Source organism: Channa argus, chromosome 14, assembly GCF_033026475.1.
Source record: "Channa argus isolate prfri chromosome 14, Channa argus male v1.0, whole genome shotgun sequence".
In the NCBI taxonomy this organism is placed as follows: domain Eukaryota; kingdom Metazoa; phylum Chordata; class Actinopteri; order Anabantiformes; family Channidae; genus Channa; species Channa argus.
In genome coordinates, this window is record NC_090210.1 from 5,062,881 (window position 1) to 5,076,818 (window position 13,938).

General features: G+C 38.4%; 2 protein-coding genes across 4 annotated transcripts; both read left to right on the plus strand.

Moving 5' to 3' along the window:
* Positions 1–528: 528 nt before the first annotated feature.
* On the plus strand, positions 529–10,614 carry LOC137098763 (schwannomin-interacting protein 1-like). Of its 3 annotated transcripts, none has more exons than XM_067475335.1 (7): positions 529–887; positions 4,915–5,024; positions 8,006–8,123; positions 8,218–8,424; positions 8,889–9,012; positions 9,279–9,372; positions 9,494–10,614. In XM_067475335.1, exons 1-7 carry the CDS (start codon positions 636–638, stop codon positions 9,543–9,545), a joined length of 957 nt encoding a protein of 318 aa, XP_067331436.1. In that variant the 5' UTR covers positions 529–635; the 3' UTR covers positions 9,546–10,614. The 3 variants fall into 3 exon arrangements, with proteins under 3 accessions (XP_067331436.1, XP_067331438.1, XP_067331437.1); XM_067475336.1 differs by lacking the exon at positions 529–887 and adding an exon at positions 1,981–2,139; XM_067475337.1 differs by lacking the exons at positions 529–887; positions 8,218–8,424 and adding an exon at positions 1,976–2,139.
* A 340-nt stretch (positions 10,615–10,954) lies between these two features.
* On the plus strand, positions 10,955–13,198 carry LOC137098764 (interleukin-12 subunit alpha-like). Its single transcript, XM_067475338.1, has 6 exons — positions 10,955–11,782; positions 11,871–11,957; positions 12,109–12,150; positions 12,306–12,428; positions 12,638–12,682; positions 12,884–13,198. Exons 1-6 carry the CDS (start codon positions 11,648–11,650, stop codon positions 13,010–13,012), a joined length of 561 nt encoding a protein of 186 aa, XP_067331439.1. The 5' UTR covers positions 10,955–11,647; the 3' UTR covers positions 13,013–13,198.
* The last annotated feature ends 740 nt before the right edge of the window (positions 13,199–13,938 follow it).

The following is a 13,938-nucleotide window of genomic DNA, read 5'->3' on the forward strand; positions in this document are numbered from 1 at the left end:
CTTTTACTGCAGCTGGCTGGAATGGTGGAGCACTGACTCTGGAATTGAAATTATTTTGTTGAAGAGCTAGAAATCCTACAATTTATCCGTAAGTGGTCATCATACAGTTTCTGTCCACCATGGGAGAAGATGCACTTGACCTTTAATAGATCAATCCATTAACAGCTGTTTTCTTATTTGGTATTGCTGCTTTTGATGTTTAATTTTAAGCATTTGATGCACTGTTGCATCGCTACAGTATAGGTGAATGCTATGTACAATATGTCCTATAAATTATTTTAAATATTACATTTAAATGTGATTATGTTTTATAATAGTAAACCTTAGCGTTTTTGTATTTGTGGCTCAAAAAATTATTTAGGTTTTATGCCTATATAGGTAAAATAAGAAACAGAAGAGAAAATAAAAATAACACCTGATTTAGAAATGTTTTAAGATTTTAATATTTAAGCTTGTGTTGCACTTTAATCAATTTATTTGTCAGAAGACTAAGACATAATTTAAGTGTTGTTTTTTTTTCAATTACAGATCTGTGTTTTATCTCTAAAGATCTTCAACCTATCTTTGCCTGTATTCCCTGCCAGAGCACATAGCCCCTCCCCCAACTCTGACATTTTCTCTCTCTGTGCTTCTTCATGGAGGACTATGAAGTGGACATGGATGAGGAAGAGGATGAAGAAGTATTCACGAGAAAGGCCAATGCAGCCCATTGGTGGGAGAACTGTGGAGATGATGGCAACTGTGACATACAACACGAGATAAGGGAAAGATGCTGCATGGTAAACAGCCGCAGCTGGGCTGAGGAGCTAGAGGATAATTTTGCACCCCAGGCAGAGGACAGTGGACAGTGTTACAGTGTTGGGCAAACCAGACTCTCCAGCATCTCTGTGAGTTTGTTTTTTTTTTGTTTCGCTTGCTGTCTGAGCCACACAAGCACTGAGTTACTCCCTCTTGACTCCATGTTTTGTGACAAATTTCACTCCATCTCTTAACCACAAGTAAACAGAAAGGGCCAACATCAAAATAGGGATTCGGCACAAATACAGGTTTTTCGACAAAGCGCCTTCTGAAAGTACAAGTCAAACCACATGAGGGCAAAAATCAAGAATAAAAAGTAACTGAGCAAAGCTTGTATGCAGTATATGACAATGACAGCTTTTGCCGTCCTCTACTGTGTTGTATCTGGTTTCTGTTCTACTGTGTGTAGATACAGCATATAATTATGATAACCTGGGAGAAATGCATGGCACAAAGTGGTTGAGTATATTTGCCCCCTGGTGATGATGAAGGATCAAAGATGACTCAGATTGCTGATTTGTTTTATCAGTCCACTGTGGACTGTGACACAGCGCTTTGCGAACTGTGTTTGTGCTTCTCTAAGCACGTGTGGGCACGAGCACGCTGTGTTTCCTTCCTCTCGTTTACGGCTCATCACACTTGAATCTGTAATGTGGAATGAGACTGCAGCCGATTCCTTCAGGAGACAAAACAAACAGATAATATGCAATTAAAAATTTGCCGTTCTGCTTTGGGCCAAAGAGCAAATGCATACATTAGTCAGTCAGTGTTGCTAAAAAATGCTGACATTTATTAGAGCAGCTTTTATTGATCTGCCTCAGCCTCTTTAATGGTTTTGTTTTGCAGTGTTGCAGTTTCATTTGTAACGTTATTTTAAGCTTGGCCTTCCAGCCCACCATAGCTCTCATTCTGCTCTGCAGCTAAACCTCTGCCCTAATTTCTATAAATCTATACAATGTGTCTCCTCTTGTTTTCCTTCATATAAAAGAACAAAATAAAGATGAGAAAGCAAAAGACAGAAAAAAGTAAGAAAGATGGAGGAACAGATAACACATCAGGAGAGTAGTGGCAGCACTGAGCAGCTCTGGCTCTCCCCTCCCTCATCCATCTCCCTCTCCACCTCCACTTCCGTCTCTTCCCACTCTTTCCTCTCATGCTCCCACATCACTCTCCCTCCCCTCAATGTTCTCTCCTTCCTCCCTCCCTCGCTCTCCTGCACAGAGCTGCAGTATATGAGAGGGTCTCCTGGGTCTGGCTTCACTGCAGTGTAGAGAAACGCACGGTGGCTGCTTTAGAACGATGCGCTGAAGGATGGTACACCAGGAGAAACGCGTTTACCAGGTGTGTGGATTTGTGTTTACATGTAGCAGTGTTTAATTCTGAGAATGTAGCGTTGTATTTATAGGTACACATGATGTGGACCATCATGGTTGTGCGGCTATGGATGGATCAGCCATACTTGATGATGAGGTGTGTGTTTGTAAAGGTAGTGGGGGTGTTCATATATGATATCGATATACTTATCTCTTCTGTAAAATGTATTTCCATCCCTAAATATGGTTGGCATCTATATAATCCCATATAAAATGTTCAAACATTTATATATTTATACATAAATCTTGTCGTCTCATTTAAAGTGACCATAATTGCATTTGCCACACAACGCACTCTCTCTTTGTAAAGGTAAAACCAGTTCGGTGTAATTCTATGTGTGTGGACAGTCTTCTCCTAAAGAGGACATCCGGTTTTCTACAGTGGATGAGCAGGAGGCTCAGTGTTGGTTGGGAGAGTGAAGGCGATTAAGTATGATTTATGCTCTTACATCACAACCTTATCTAATGATGCATCACAAAAAAGAAAGGGTGTGGATGTGTTGGCCCCGACTGCTATTCTTGTGCTGTTATTCATTTGTTGTAGGCAGCTTTTCTGTGGGCATTTGGGCACAGTCATTGTGTTGCCAGAAAAGGAAATCATGAAGTCTTCCATTTGGTAATTCACTGCACCAGGAAGAACGATTGTAGGAGTTTAACACTTTGAAACCAGCACAGCTCAAATGACCTTTGGTTTTTTTTGTTTTTCTTTTTTAGCTGACCTACAAGTGCTGAGCTTAGAGGAGAATTCAGAGAACGATGTGAAGAAGTAGGAGAAAAGGAAGAGGTTTGGGGGGCGGGGGGTAAAAGTAAATCAGGGCAGTGAAAATCCCAGATACTGAGAAACCACATGATATATCATCCCTGGAGTTAAACATGAAGAGAGGAGAGCAGATGACAGTCAAGAGGTGATATTTACAAGAAGTAGCAAAATATCAACGCAGAATAACATGGCATTTTAAACCTTCAGCTCGACCTGGATAGTATAACATTGTTAACAAATTTTCTCAAGACATTAACTTCCATTATTTATGGCTTACAGTAGTTGTAGTCCTGTAATTGTATGTGACTACCTTAAAGGTTTATTGACTTCTTGATTAAAAACAGCAAAAGTTTCCTTTGCTTTGGTATAAACAGTAAATTTAACCCTTCTTTTTATCCTTTATTACTTTATAAATATATATGTGTGTGTGTGTGTATTTATTTGGGCTTAACCATTTTAAATTGTTAAGCACTCTGGTCAGTTTTTGCTGTTTTTTAAAGTGCTTCAGAAATACAGTTGGCTTGGCTTAGATGCGTAGGTGGGTCAAAAATAACCCGGTGAGGTCATTTCTTGCAATGTCTTTGTCGTTTCATAGTCCAGCTATTACTCAAAAAAACATGTGTTTGGTGTCATGCCACTTACATTTTTAACCTTCCACATTTCAGAGGTAAAAAAAATGAAGCTAACATTAGTGTATGTACTGTGTGTGTGTTATATGCAATGTACCTGAGTGAAATGATCAAAGCCAGAAACGGGTAGTTTGTCACAACTGCATACAGTGATGAGACAAGAAGGCAAGAAGAGAGTTACACACACACAGTTAGTGGGGCAGTCATCCACGGACCCCAGGGTCAGTGGTTGAATTCCAGGACCGTCCTTGCTACATGTCTTTGGGCAAGACAATGAAAACTAAGTTACCCTGGATGGGTCAGGTGAGCACCTTGCATGGTAGCCACCAGTGTGGGAGTGTGTGTGAATGGGTGAATGAGAAACAATATTGTAAACTTTGGATAAAAAAAGTGCTATATATATATATATATATATATATATATATATATATAGTGGCCATTTACCATTTACACACACAAACACAAAATGGATGTTGACATTGTTTTATTGCTGTTGTGTAATTTTCAAACATGAAATCATTCTGGTGTGGACAAAAATATAATACAAAATATAATACAAATGATTATGTTTAACCAAAATGAAAAATTGGCATAAAAACACATTTATTCTATCACAACTTATGGAAAAGTGTAGGGTCCAGTCACTCATGCATCAAAGGGGTAATAATAAATGAAGACATACTTAAAAATAAGGTAAGAAATCTTTTTTTAAGGTCTGGTATGTTGACCTAAAAACAAAATGCCTCCATGCTGAAAGAGGAATCTATCAGTACAATCTGCCAGTTATTTTAAACCATCTTCAAGACCAACCTTCTACACCACTTAGAATTTCTAGTCTATCCCACGATGCATAGGATGAGGGGTGGGACTTATCCTGGACAGGTTGCTAGTCTGTAACAAAAATAAAGTGGATAGAACAAATTCCCTCATGATCTTTACATCTTTGAGCTTTTGGCGAAAACATAAGCACCTGAATGTTTGTTTGTAAAGATGTTATGTTTGGTATGATAATAATAATGTAGTACTAAACCATAGTGATATTAGTGATGATATTATTATTTATCTCAATGTGTGAGAATGAGAAAGTGGATAATTAAACTTTTAATCTACATAATCTACAGTGCTCTCTATTTCCTATCATTCCTTTTATCCTCCTCTCCAGCAGAGATTGCTCTTTATTTTAGTAACAAACAACATATTTATAGATCCCAACTTAAATAGCAATCTGCACAGTCTGCTTTAGAAGTCTTCCACAGTTGTGTCCCCATTGATCATTTAAGCAGACATGACAGTACAGGAGCAGCACCTTTACTAATATTGTTTTTATGCATATATTTTTCTTGATTTCTGGCAGGCCCAGAGGAATGAGAGGGAGTCCATCAGGCAGAAACTTGCCCTTGGCAGTTTCTATGACGACGAGCCAGTCATCTACACCAGCTGCAGTAAAAATGGCCCATCCTCCCGGTGGGTTTGAATCAAGTGTGTGTGAGTGTGTTACCATTTGATCAGTGTGCTTCTTTGAAGGCTGGCAGCAGTATTTTTATGGTTCAGTTGCAGACAACTGACACCTAAGATCTACTCTTTTTTATTCTGGGAAGGTTGGCAGTGAAACTGTAATATACCTGTGATCAATTATGTACAGATTCAAATACATTATTATTACATGATTATTCGATATAGAGCTTTTGTGTATTGTAGAGCCTCCTTATTTAGACCACATCACTGACCAATTAATGGGCCATTTAATTAAATATATGCCCATCATGTTGGCAATAATTCAATACTAATCAGTTTTCTTTGTAACAACTTTACTGCCTAATAAAAACTCATGTACTGTATCTCCAAATGATTTTAACCTTTTTCAGCTAAATGAAAGATGTGTTCCTATACACACTAGGGGAATTCTATTACTACTTAAAAGACATTTGACCCCATTGGGTTGTCTGAAGAGAAGCAAGGTGTTTTTTTGACTCTTGAAATGTAATGATACATAGTTTCCAAAGGACAATGATGAGGTGTTCTCCTGTTACCTCAGTTTAATTTTTATTTTCTGCAGTTGTCTGAGGTCTGTCTACCAGGCAAACACTAGCAGAGTTAGTTGTTTATTAACCAGCAGAGGGAGCTGTTCCGTAGATGATCCTGACGGTTTACTAAGCACTAGAAGCTTAAAATGCACAAATGTTAAAAAATTACAGCTAACGAAATGGCTTGTTGGATTCTGTGAAATGTAAATGAATCTGTACTAATAACCTATGAGTGTAAATTATAATGGGAGCTTTGTAGAAATAGATTTGTCAGTATTGTGAGTCATTAAGCGGAAGGAGCTCAATGACTCACAATACATATGGTCAGTGAAATAAGTTGAATTATCATGTGTTTGTTTATAATGGATTTTGGCAACAGAGGGAGAGAATACATTAGTCATTGAACCGACATGCATGCAAAAAGAAAGTGAAAGGTTTCCCAGAAAACCAAGGAATTTGACAATAGGCCGAACAATAACAAATTCACAGCAGCATCAGAACAAAGAAACAAGGGTATGAAAAGAATAGGCACAGAGGACGTGGCACCGTGGTTAACCTCTATTACGTGATGCTTTGCTAAGAAAGAAACTAAGCTAAGCCCCAGCTTTGTTAGTAACTGAAAGCCTGAATCTCATGGTGGGAAATAGTTGTGTCGGATTACAACAAAAAGCACATAGATTAGGAAATTTGTGATACCATCTCTCAAAGTTAATCATCCGTACAGCACAGTGATGTGCACTATACAGAAAAAGTGCAACACAGAACATATTTAACATTTATTTTTTTACATTTTAACAATGCAAACAACTATTTGGGTCTTCATTCAAAAACATGGGTACATATGGGAAGTGATATGCAATGGGTTTGACAATAAACCTGAAAGAATCAAGTTCCCATGAAATTGATATTTCGTATTTGTAACTGAGGTTTTTTACACCCACAGAACGAGCACACAAACACACACACACACACAGTGGAAATAGTTGCATTACATCAGACAAAACATGGTTAACCAAAGCCAAAACGGCTTTGCTCTCCTTTCATGACAGATTTGACCTCCAGTAACTTTCTGCCACTTTGACTTTTTAGAAGGGGCGTTTTTATTAAATAATCGGGCCGCCCCCCACAGTGCTACTGGCTACTGCTGGAGGAAGTTTAGTCTGCCTGCGGCCCACATGCTCTTGAAAGAAGAAGTGGTGCCTGATATAAATCCACAGTTGTGATTGGTGGATATGGAGCCACGTGACCTCCACTGGAGGTAAAGGTGCACTATGTAGGCTTTAGTCAAGGGTGGAAATTCCAGCAGCATCTTGCCCAGTTTGTGAGTTGTGGTATGCATTATTGTTCTCATCCCAGTGTTGTGGAGGTTACTTTGTGTTGTTAGGTTCTTTTAGAGTATAATGATCTGGAATTCAATGGATGGTGTTTTGAGGTTGAGGCTTCAGTGGCTTCTGTGTAACTGCTGTGGAGGCATTATGATTGTAATTTTAGCTGTTTCATTGAAATAGTCAGTTGCGTATCCATGACTCACGCCAAAGGTGTGTATATGTGTAAAAATGTTATTCTGAAACTATGCATGTTCATCTTTTGAAGCCCCACTGCAGTCATTTAATCCCATTCTGGTACAGAAGTATTAGTGAGGCCAGGTGGGGCATTTACGTTATGGTGGGAGCTAAGACCTGGGATTGCAGCTTATTTTACAATTAAAGAGCTTGTATTGGTTTCAGGTCAGAGCTTTGTCCAGGCAAAGTCAATGTCCACTAACTCCACTTTTTGCGTAAACAGAATTAAGCCCAACCATGGAAAACACTGAAAACACCGAAAAGCATTGATCAGTTTGCCAACTGTGTCATTATTCCTGTGAAGACATTAAAAAGACAGGTATTTTTTAAGGAATATTTACAAGTGTGAGTGTGCGTCAGGATTTACCACTGCCAAAAAGAAAAATAAGTACTAAGTTGCTCTTTCTGTCCAGAAAAAATCCAGCAAGTCACCCATGGGATGTACATGATGTACAGAGTACCAATCATTCTGATAGTATTGCAGCTTTTCATGAGGATATTGCACTACCTTCATTATCTATGTACTTTAATGATGTACTGGTATTCACTTACTTTTAAATTCTGTAAATGCAAAAAAACACAATATTTCAAATGTTTACTTTCCTTTCTGCCTTCCATTATTTTTTTCATAACAGAAAAATTACAGAGCAAATTGTAAAATGTTGATTTTATAATCTACCATGTCACATATGGTTCATTTGAACAAAAATTATTGTATTTGTGTGTAAACAGTACAATCAAACAGTAATTTGCCATTTCTCTCTATAAACATCATTATGAGTAGAAGATGTTTTTGGGGTTTCTGAGCAGCATTTCTTATTTCGTGTTTCTTATCTCATTTCCTGTCTCATGTTCGTAGCCTGCAGAGTGAGGTGAACCTGCAGATGTGTTTTGTTAATGACAGCAGCAGTGACAAAGACAGTGATGCTGAAGACAGCAGGACAGAGACCAGTCTGGACACACCATTGTCTCCTATGGTATGCACAGCTTTTGTGTGTGTGTTATACTGTAAGTGTGTTTCTGTTACCTCATTGTCTTTTTCATCACGGTGTCACTAAACACCAACCCCAGAGCAAGCAGAGCTCCTCGTTATCTGACCGGGACACTGCAGAGGAGGACTCTGACCCATTAGATGACTGCAGCGGGTTCTGGCGGGTGCAGCGGAGACTGCAAGAGGAGGCCCGGGTGGCGTTGGCTCTAGCTCGACCTATGGCCCGCATGCAGGTGGAGGTGGAGAGGCAAATCCAACTGCACAGACGTTCACCTGTGGCTGACTTGGTTAGTCAGCTCTGAGGACTTTCATGTGTGTGTGTGTGTGTGTGTGTGTGTGTGTGTGTGTACAAAGCTCTTGACTCCTTCCATGAAAAATTCATTCCCAGGCTACATTTATCAATGCTAAAAGCAATGGGAAACAAGTCAACATAGAATGACTGGAAGTTGCTTTTACAGTAAATGCAACACAATGAAGACTATGTTAGGAACTCGCGTGTCCTTAATACAATATCAGTCGGGGTTAAAAAGGGGATGTGTGTGTGACACTAAGAGAAAACCCCTAACAACAGTAAACAAAAGAGCAAAAATATTGTCCTACTGTTAAAGGATAGGGGACATTTGCAAACTCAGAGAGATACAAAGACTTTGATCAATATTGGATCACACTAAGTGTTTATTTGCATTCTGAACCATTTTACACACATAGATATGCACCAATTTCCCGTCCTTGTGTGTTTTTACACATGCAGCTTCCCCATCTGCCTCACATCAGCGAGGGTCTGATGAAGAGGAATCTGAGGCCAGGGGACATGAGGGACATGAGTCTTGGACAGCTGCAAGTCATCACCAATGACTTACACTCACAGATCCAGAGTGAGTAGAACAGAAACAACACTTAACTTGAAATTGAAAGCAGTTTCCAAGTGTTGGAAATGTCATCCTGATGACGTCCCCCAGTGGGAAATATATTTATTTCTAATATTCTAGTAACCCGCTTCCCAATCTTTAACAATTCTAAAATACTACATGAAGATCAAAATATGAAATCTGGCAGAAATAAGGTCAATCGCCCATTGTCCCTTAAAGAGACACACTCTCCAGTAAGGTCTTGAGCTAATTGCATCTATTACGTTACACAGGTCTAAATGAGGAGCTGGTTCAGTTGCTGGTGATAAGGGACGAGCTGCATGTGGAGCAGGACGCGATGTTGGTGGATATAGAGGACCTCACCAGGTAAAGCACTCAGGACAAATTTACTGCGAACACGGTCAGAGCTGTGTGGTCCTTATGAGCTGCATTTGGACATTTACTGTCCTGTGCTTACTCTAACATTCTTCTGGACTTTGTGTTACAGGCACGCTCACAGACATCAGCGGCAGCAGGCAGAGAAAGCAGCCTCTAAATAAACTTCCTGGCTAAGTTTGTGTCCATCTGCACGCCATCCAACCTCCCTCTCCACGGTTCATCACCAGTGTCATTAAAGAAATTCCATCTGTGCTGACTTGTTTCAGGAAAGCTGACTACAGCACTTAGTAATCACACACACACACATTGCACAATGAGACGCTGTCTGAGGACGCAGAAATAAGACATCTGAAAGAAACTGAGTGATCACTGCTTTCAATATGGACTCAGTTGAGTTTGTGAAGGTTTTGCACTTTCATTCAGGTCGAGTAATCATAGCTTAATACAGAATAAGGGGAATCCTCTTGACTCAATTTCATTCCTAATCCTCCTTTACCTCTTTATGATTTTGCACGGTACACTCATGTTAATGCTGGGTTGAAGGGAGAGCTGCACGCCTTGTTTCTCACTTGTCTTAAAAAGAATAATAACTCTGAGGGGCCACATCTAACTGAACTGAATTTGGTTATCTTTATGTTTTGTTGGTCTGTAGCTTAATCCCGAAGATTGGCATCAGGTCATTTGTGCACACGACATGTTCACTCGTTAAATCTTTCATTCACTAATAGCACTGTGTCATCACTATTTAACTCCGGACTTTACTATTAAACATCTATTGTCTAAGCTGTTGCAATTCAAAAATGATAAACACTTTGTATCTGTGCTGACTTGCAGCTTAGCTTTACATCAATGTTTCAGTGCTGCTGCAGCAGATTCACAAATGTCTTGTAAAAGATCACTGGATGTACAACACTTTTCACCTGCTTTACTTACACCTATAAGGGACATCATTTTGATCTATGTTTATTAGATACATTTATTTTGTCTAATGTGCTGTACTTAGTACAACAGACAAAGAGGGCCAAAACTGGAGGCATGCTGATATGAGTAGCCTCTTAAAAGTATGCAATGTGATTTTTTTTTCTTAGATGATAAACATAAAAACAAGTAAAACAAATATATGAATAAACCATGGCCTAAACATATATCTATTTTATCTGTTAAAAAGGTTTATGGACATACTGTATGTAAATGTTAAAAGATGTTTTATTAAAAGGAGGAAGAACCTGTCTTTTTGTCTGACTGTGTTCAAGTGTTTTCACTGTCAGCTTTTTAAGAATGTTAATTGTTTGCGTTGTTGATAAATGTATAATTTACTGTATAATGATTGTAATACAAATCAAATAATAAATGTTCCACGGGTGTAAACATTGTCTATAATTGGCTGGTTTTCATAACACCTCTGTGATTCAAATAAAATTCACTCTCTTCCATGTACCTACTTGCACAAACAGGCGCAGTCGAGTTTCTCTGCTCATTCACACAGTCACACTTGTGCTAACACTTATGTAACTGAGTTTTGTGGATCATTTCCACAGCAAGAGGGGAACAACTGGGACTTGTAGGGCAAAACTGACACATTTGCATTTTTACATCTGTTTACACAATAATATTTTTTTTTATTAGGAAATTGTATCATTAGAAGCTAAACTCTTATAAATACACTGTCAATGTTGAAATTAGCATTCTGATTCGAAGATGAATAGGAAATATACATTTTATGGTCAAAATCTAAGTTCTATATATATTTTTTAACAAAAGGAAATCTCTACATTTTTGATTAATAATGCACTGGTTGATATAAGACAAATGTTAGATGATGGTTTTATACAAACAAAATGCTTTCACTCTGTTCTCTCTGGAAATGTCAACAATGAGCAGTCATCAAGTCCCATGGTAGCATGTAACATGTAAAGGCCTTTTACTCATCAGTGTTCATGTTAATTCCAGTTTCACCAAAACATTTAGCGATATAGGGAGAAAAAGGAAATTACACAACCTTGACTCTGGACTTTCAATTTACATTTAGGTGTTAAACTAAAGTAGGGAAATCCCTGCATCACTGTGGGTATAAAATACTTAAGGATGTCTGAGCACAGTCAGACTCAAAAGAAAATCTCAATTAACAGTCTTCAATCTAAGATGCTGCTTGTCAAGCTCTGTAAGTATAACAAAGACTACACTTGAATGAAAATAGATGAAAATCAGGATTTATTGATAGAATTCAATTTGTCTCCTTTTCACAGACTTCACTCCTGCACTGATGCTTCTGGTGCTCAGCTGTTCTCTGTGGCAGGTCAGCCAAGCTGCGCCAGTGGTGAACGAAGGTTCGATAACAGACGCCTGCGTTTTAAAGGCATGGACACTTCTGCAGAACATCACTCATGCTCTCACGCAAGTAGGTCTACAAAACTGAGTCAAGATGAATTTTTACACTGTCATCTTTCATATTCACGCTTTTAAATGATTCTCATTCAATGTCACAGAGGAACCTGTTCAGAGGAATCGACTGCACAAAGCAGAGTTTGGAGCTGAATGTGAAGACCAACACAGAATCTGTTTGTGCACCGACGGTAAATAAAGAGAGTTCATCCTAAACAGATCTCCATCTATTACAAGTTTTGAGAGTTGCTATCCATGCAACCCTATTTCATGGCCTCTACACTGAGGTTTGTGTAATTCTTTCTGCCTAAGTACTTAAATTCTCATTCGTTTGCCCCACAGAAATCTACATGCTTTGGAGCAGCTGAGTCAAAATTCAATCAGGTAGGTTTGGCTCCGTCTCGGTGACAAAATGTCCTATTTTATCTGTCTTCATTTACAATGTACTTTAACTGCTTGTGAATGTAAATTAAATAAAAATCAATCTATGTAGGAAATGTGTGAAATCATCAATTTAACTTTATTTCTTTGCCACGCAGGAGTCATGTCTGACAAACATTGGGGAAGATCTACTTCACTACTACAAATTTCTTGCAACTCAGCCAGACCCCAACAGCATACTTGGACCAACTGTTCTGTTGAGCCTGAGAGAACTTATGGAGGTTGGACACAATACTCTACATATTCATATTCTCAGTATTAACTCAGTATTAAGTTAGATGACCAGGCAAACAGCTCTGGAGTTTACATGCTGCTTTATCTATTTGATACAAGATAGAATACGTTTGTATGATAAATGTTGAATTAAGTGGTTCTGCATTGCTCATTAAAGACAGTTCCGTAGTAAAAATCTACTATCTGCTCTCAACAGAACTGCTTCTCATGGACTTGGCCCACAGATGTGGCTACAGAGCCGGTGAGTGTTGCAAGTCACAGTAATGAGTTAAAAATGCAATGTGAGTTAGTTTTTAGTTTACTGAAGTCTCTGTGTTTTTAAAGAAAGAACTAAAGACACAATGCAGTAAATAGAAAAATATCACAAATCGAACAAAGTATATCATTCTGTTGGATTCTTATTGTATTGCTGAAATTACAGTGTCTGTCTCTCATTTTAAAGGCGTCTGCACATCCAAGCAGCTACAATGAAAGACTGAGCCTGTGCAAGGTGCTAAAGGGCTTCCACCTCCGCACCATAACAATCAACAGGGTCATGGGATACATGAACTCTGGTGATCACACTGAATAAGTCCGACACCGAACAAGTTTAAATTGCATAAACTGCAGTAACAGGCAATGTTACAATCAAATATTCTGCTTATGACAGAAAACACTTCAGTTTTTAGGAGTTTTTATTACTTTTATGTAAAGTGCTTTTTCACAAAGTGTATTTACAGACGACATGTTATTTATTCATAATGATAAGCTTTTTGTATTTTGGACTATTTATTTTCAACTATTTAAATATTTAAAAATAAATATTATTTCCCAGCATAAATCCTGCTGATGTGTCACTTATTTATTCACTGTTTACTTTTGGGCTGTTATTCGAGAAAAATGGTTGCAGTAAGATGATTTAAGCAGTGCCACATCAGGAGCACGCCTCTCCCATGGTAAGAGCTTGACAGCAGTTAGGCATCGTAACTAATAAACAGTGGCACTTACAGGAAACAAGGGATTTGAAAGAAGAATTCTCTTTTAACCCGTCTGAATTCCATCCATCCTATTTTGCCAGTAGAATATTTCCTTCAAACGTGACTGTATTTTCCTGTAAACAACTCATCCCCACAAACTGAGGCTGTGAGAAATAATAAGTACTGACAGAATGCAGTTGAGTGTTTGTTCACACTTCATTTGGAAAGTCCACTCTTAATGATCAACTTGCTGTCAGGCAACCATAATATTTTCAGTAAAAAAAAAAAAAAGTCTTTTGATATTCATAAGGATGTGAAAGTCTGTCAAAATATGACCAGTGCAATTTGAGGTTAGCGTCAATACAATACAGTAGATAATCAGATGTTACTTTGTTGAACACCTACTGTGATAGACGATATGATACAAACAGCAAATAATTACAGTGGAATGTCCAGACAAAATTTTCTTTGTCAGCTGAATACACTGAGGTTTTCATGAATCCACAAAATGAGTTGATCTGTGTGACAGTGCACACTGAAT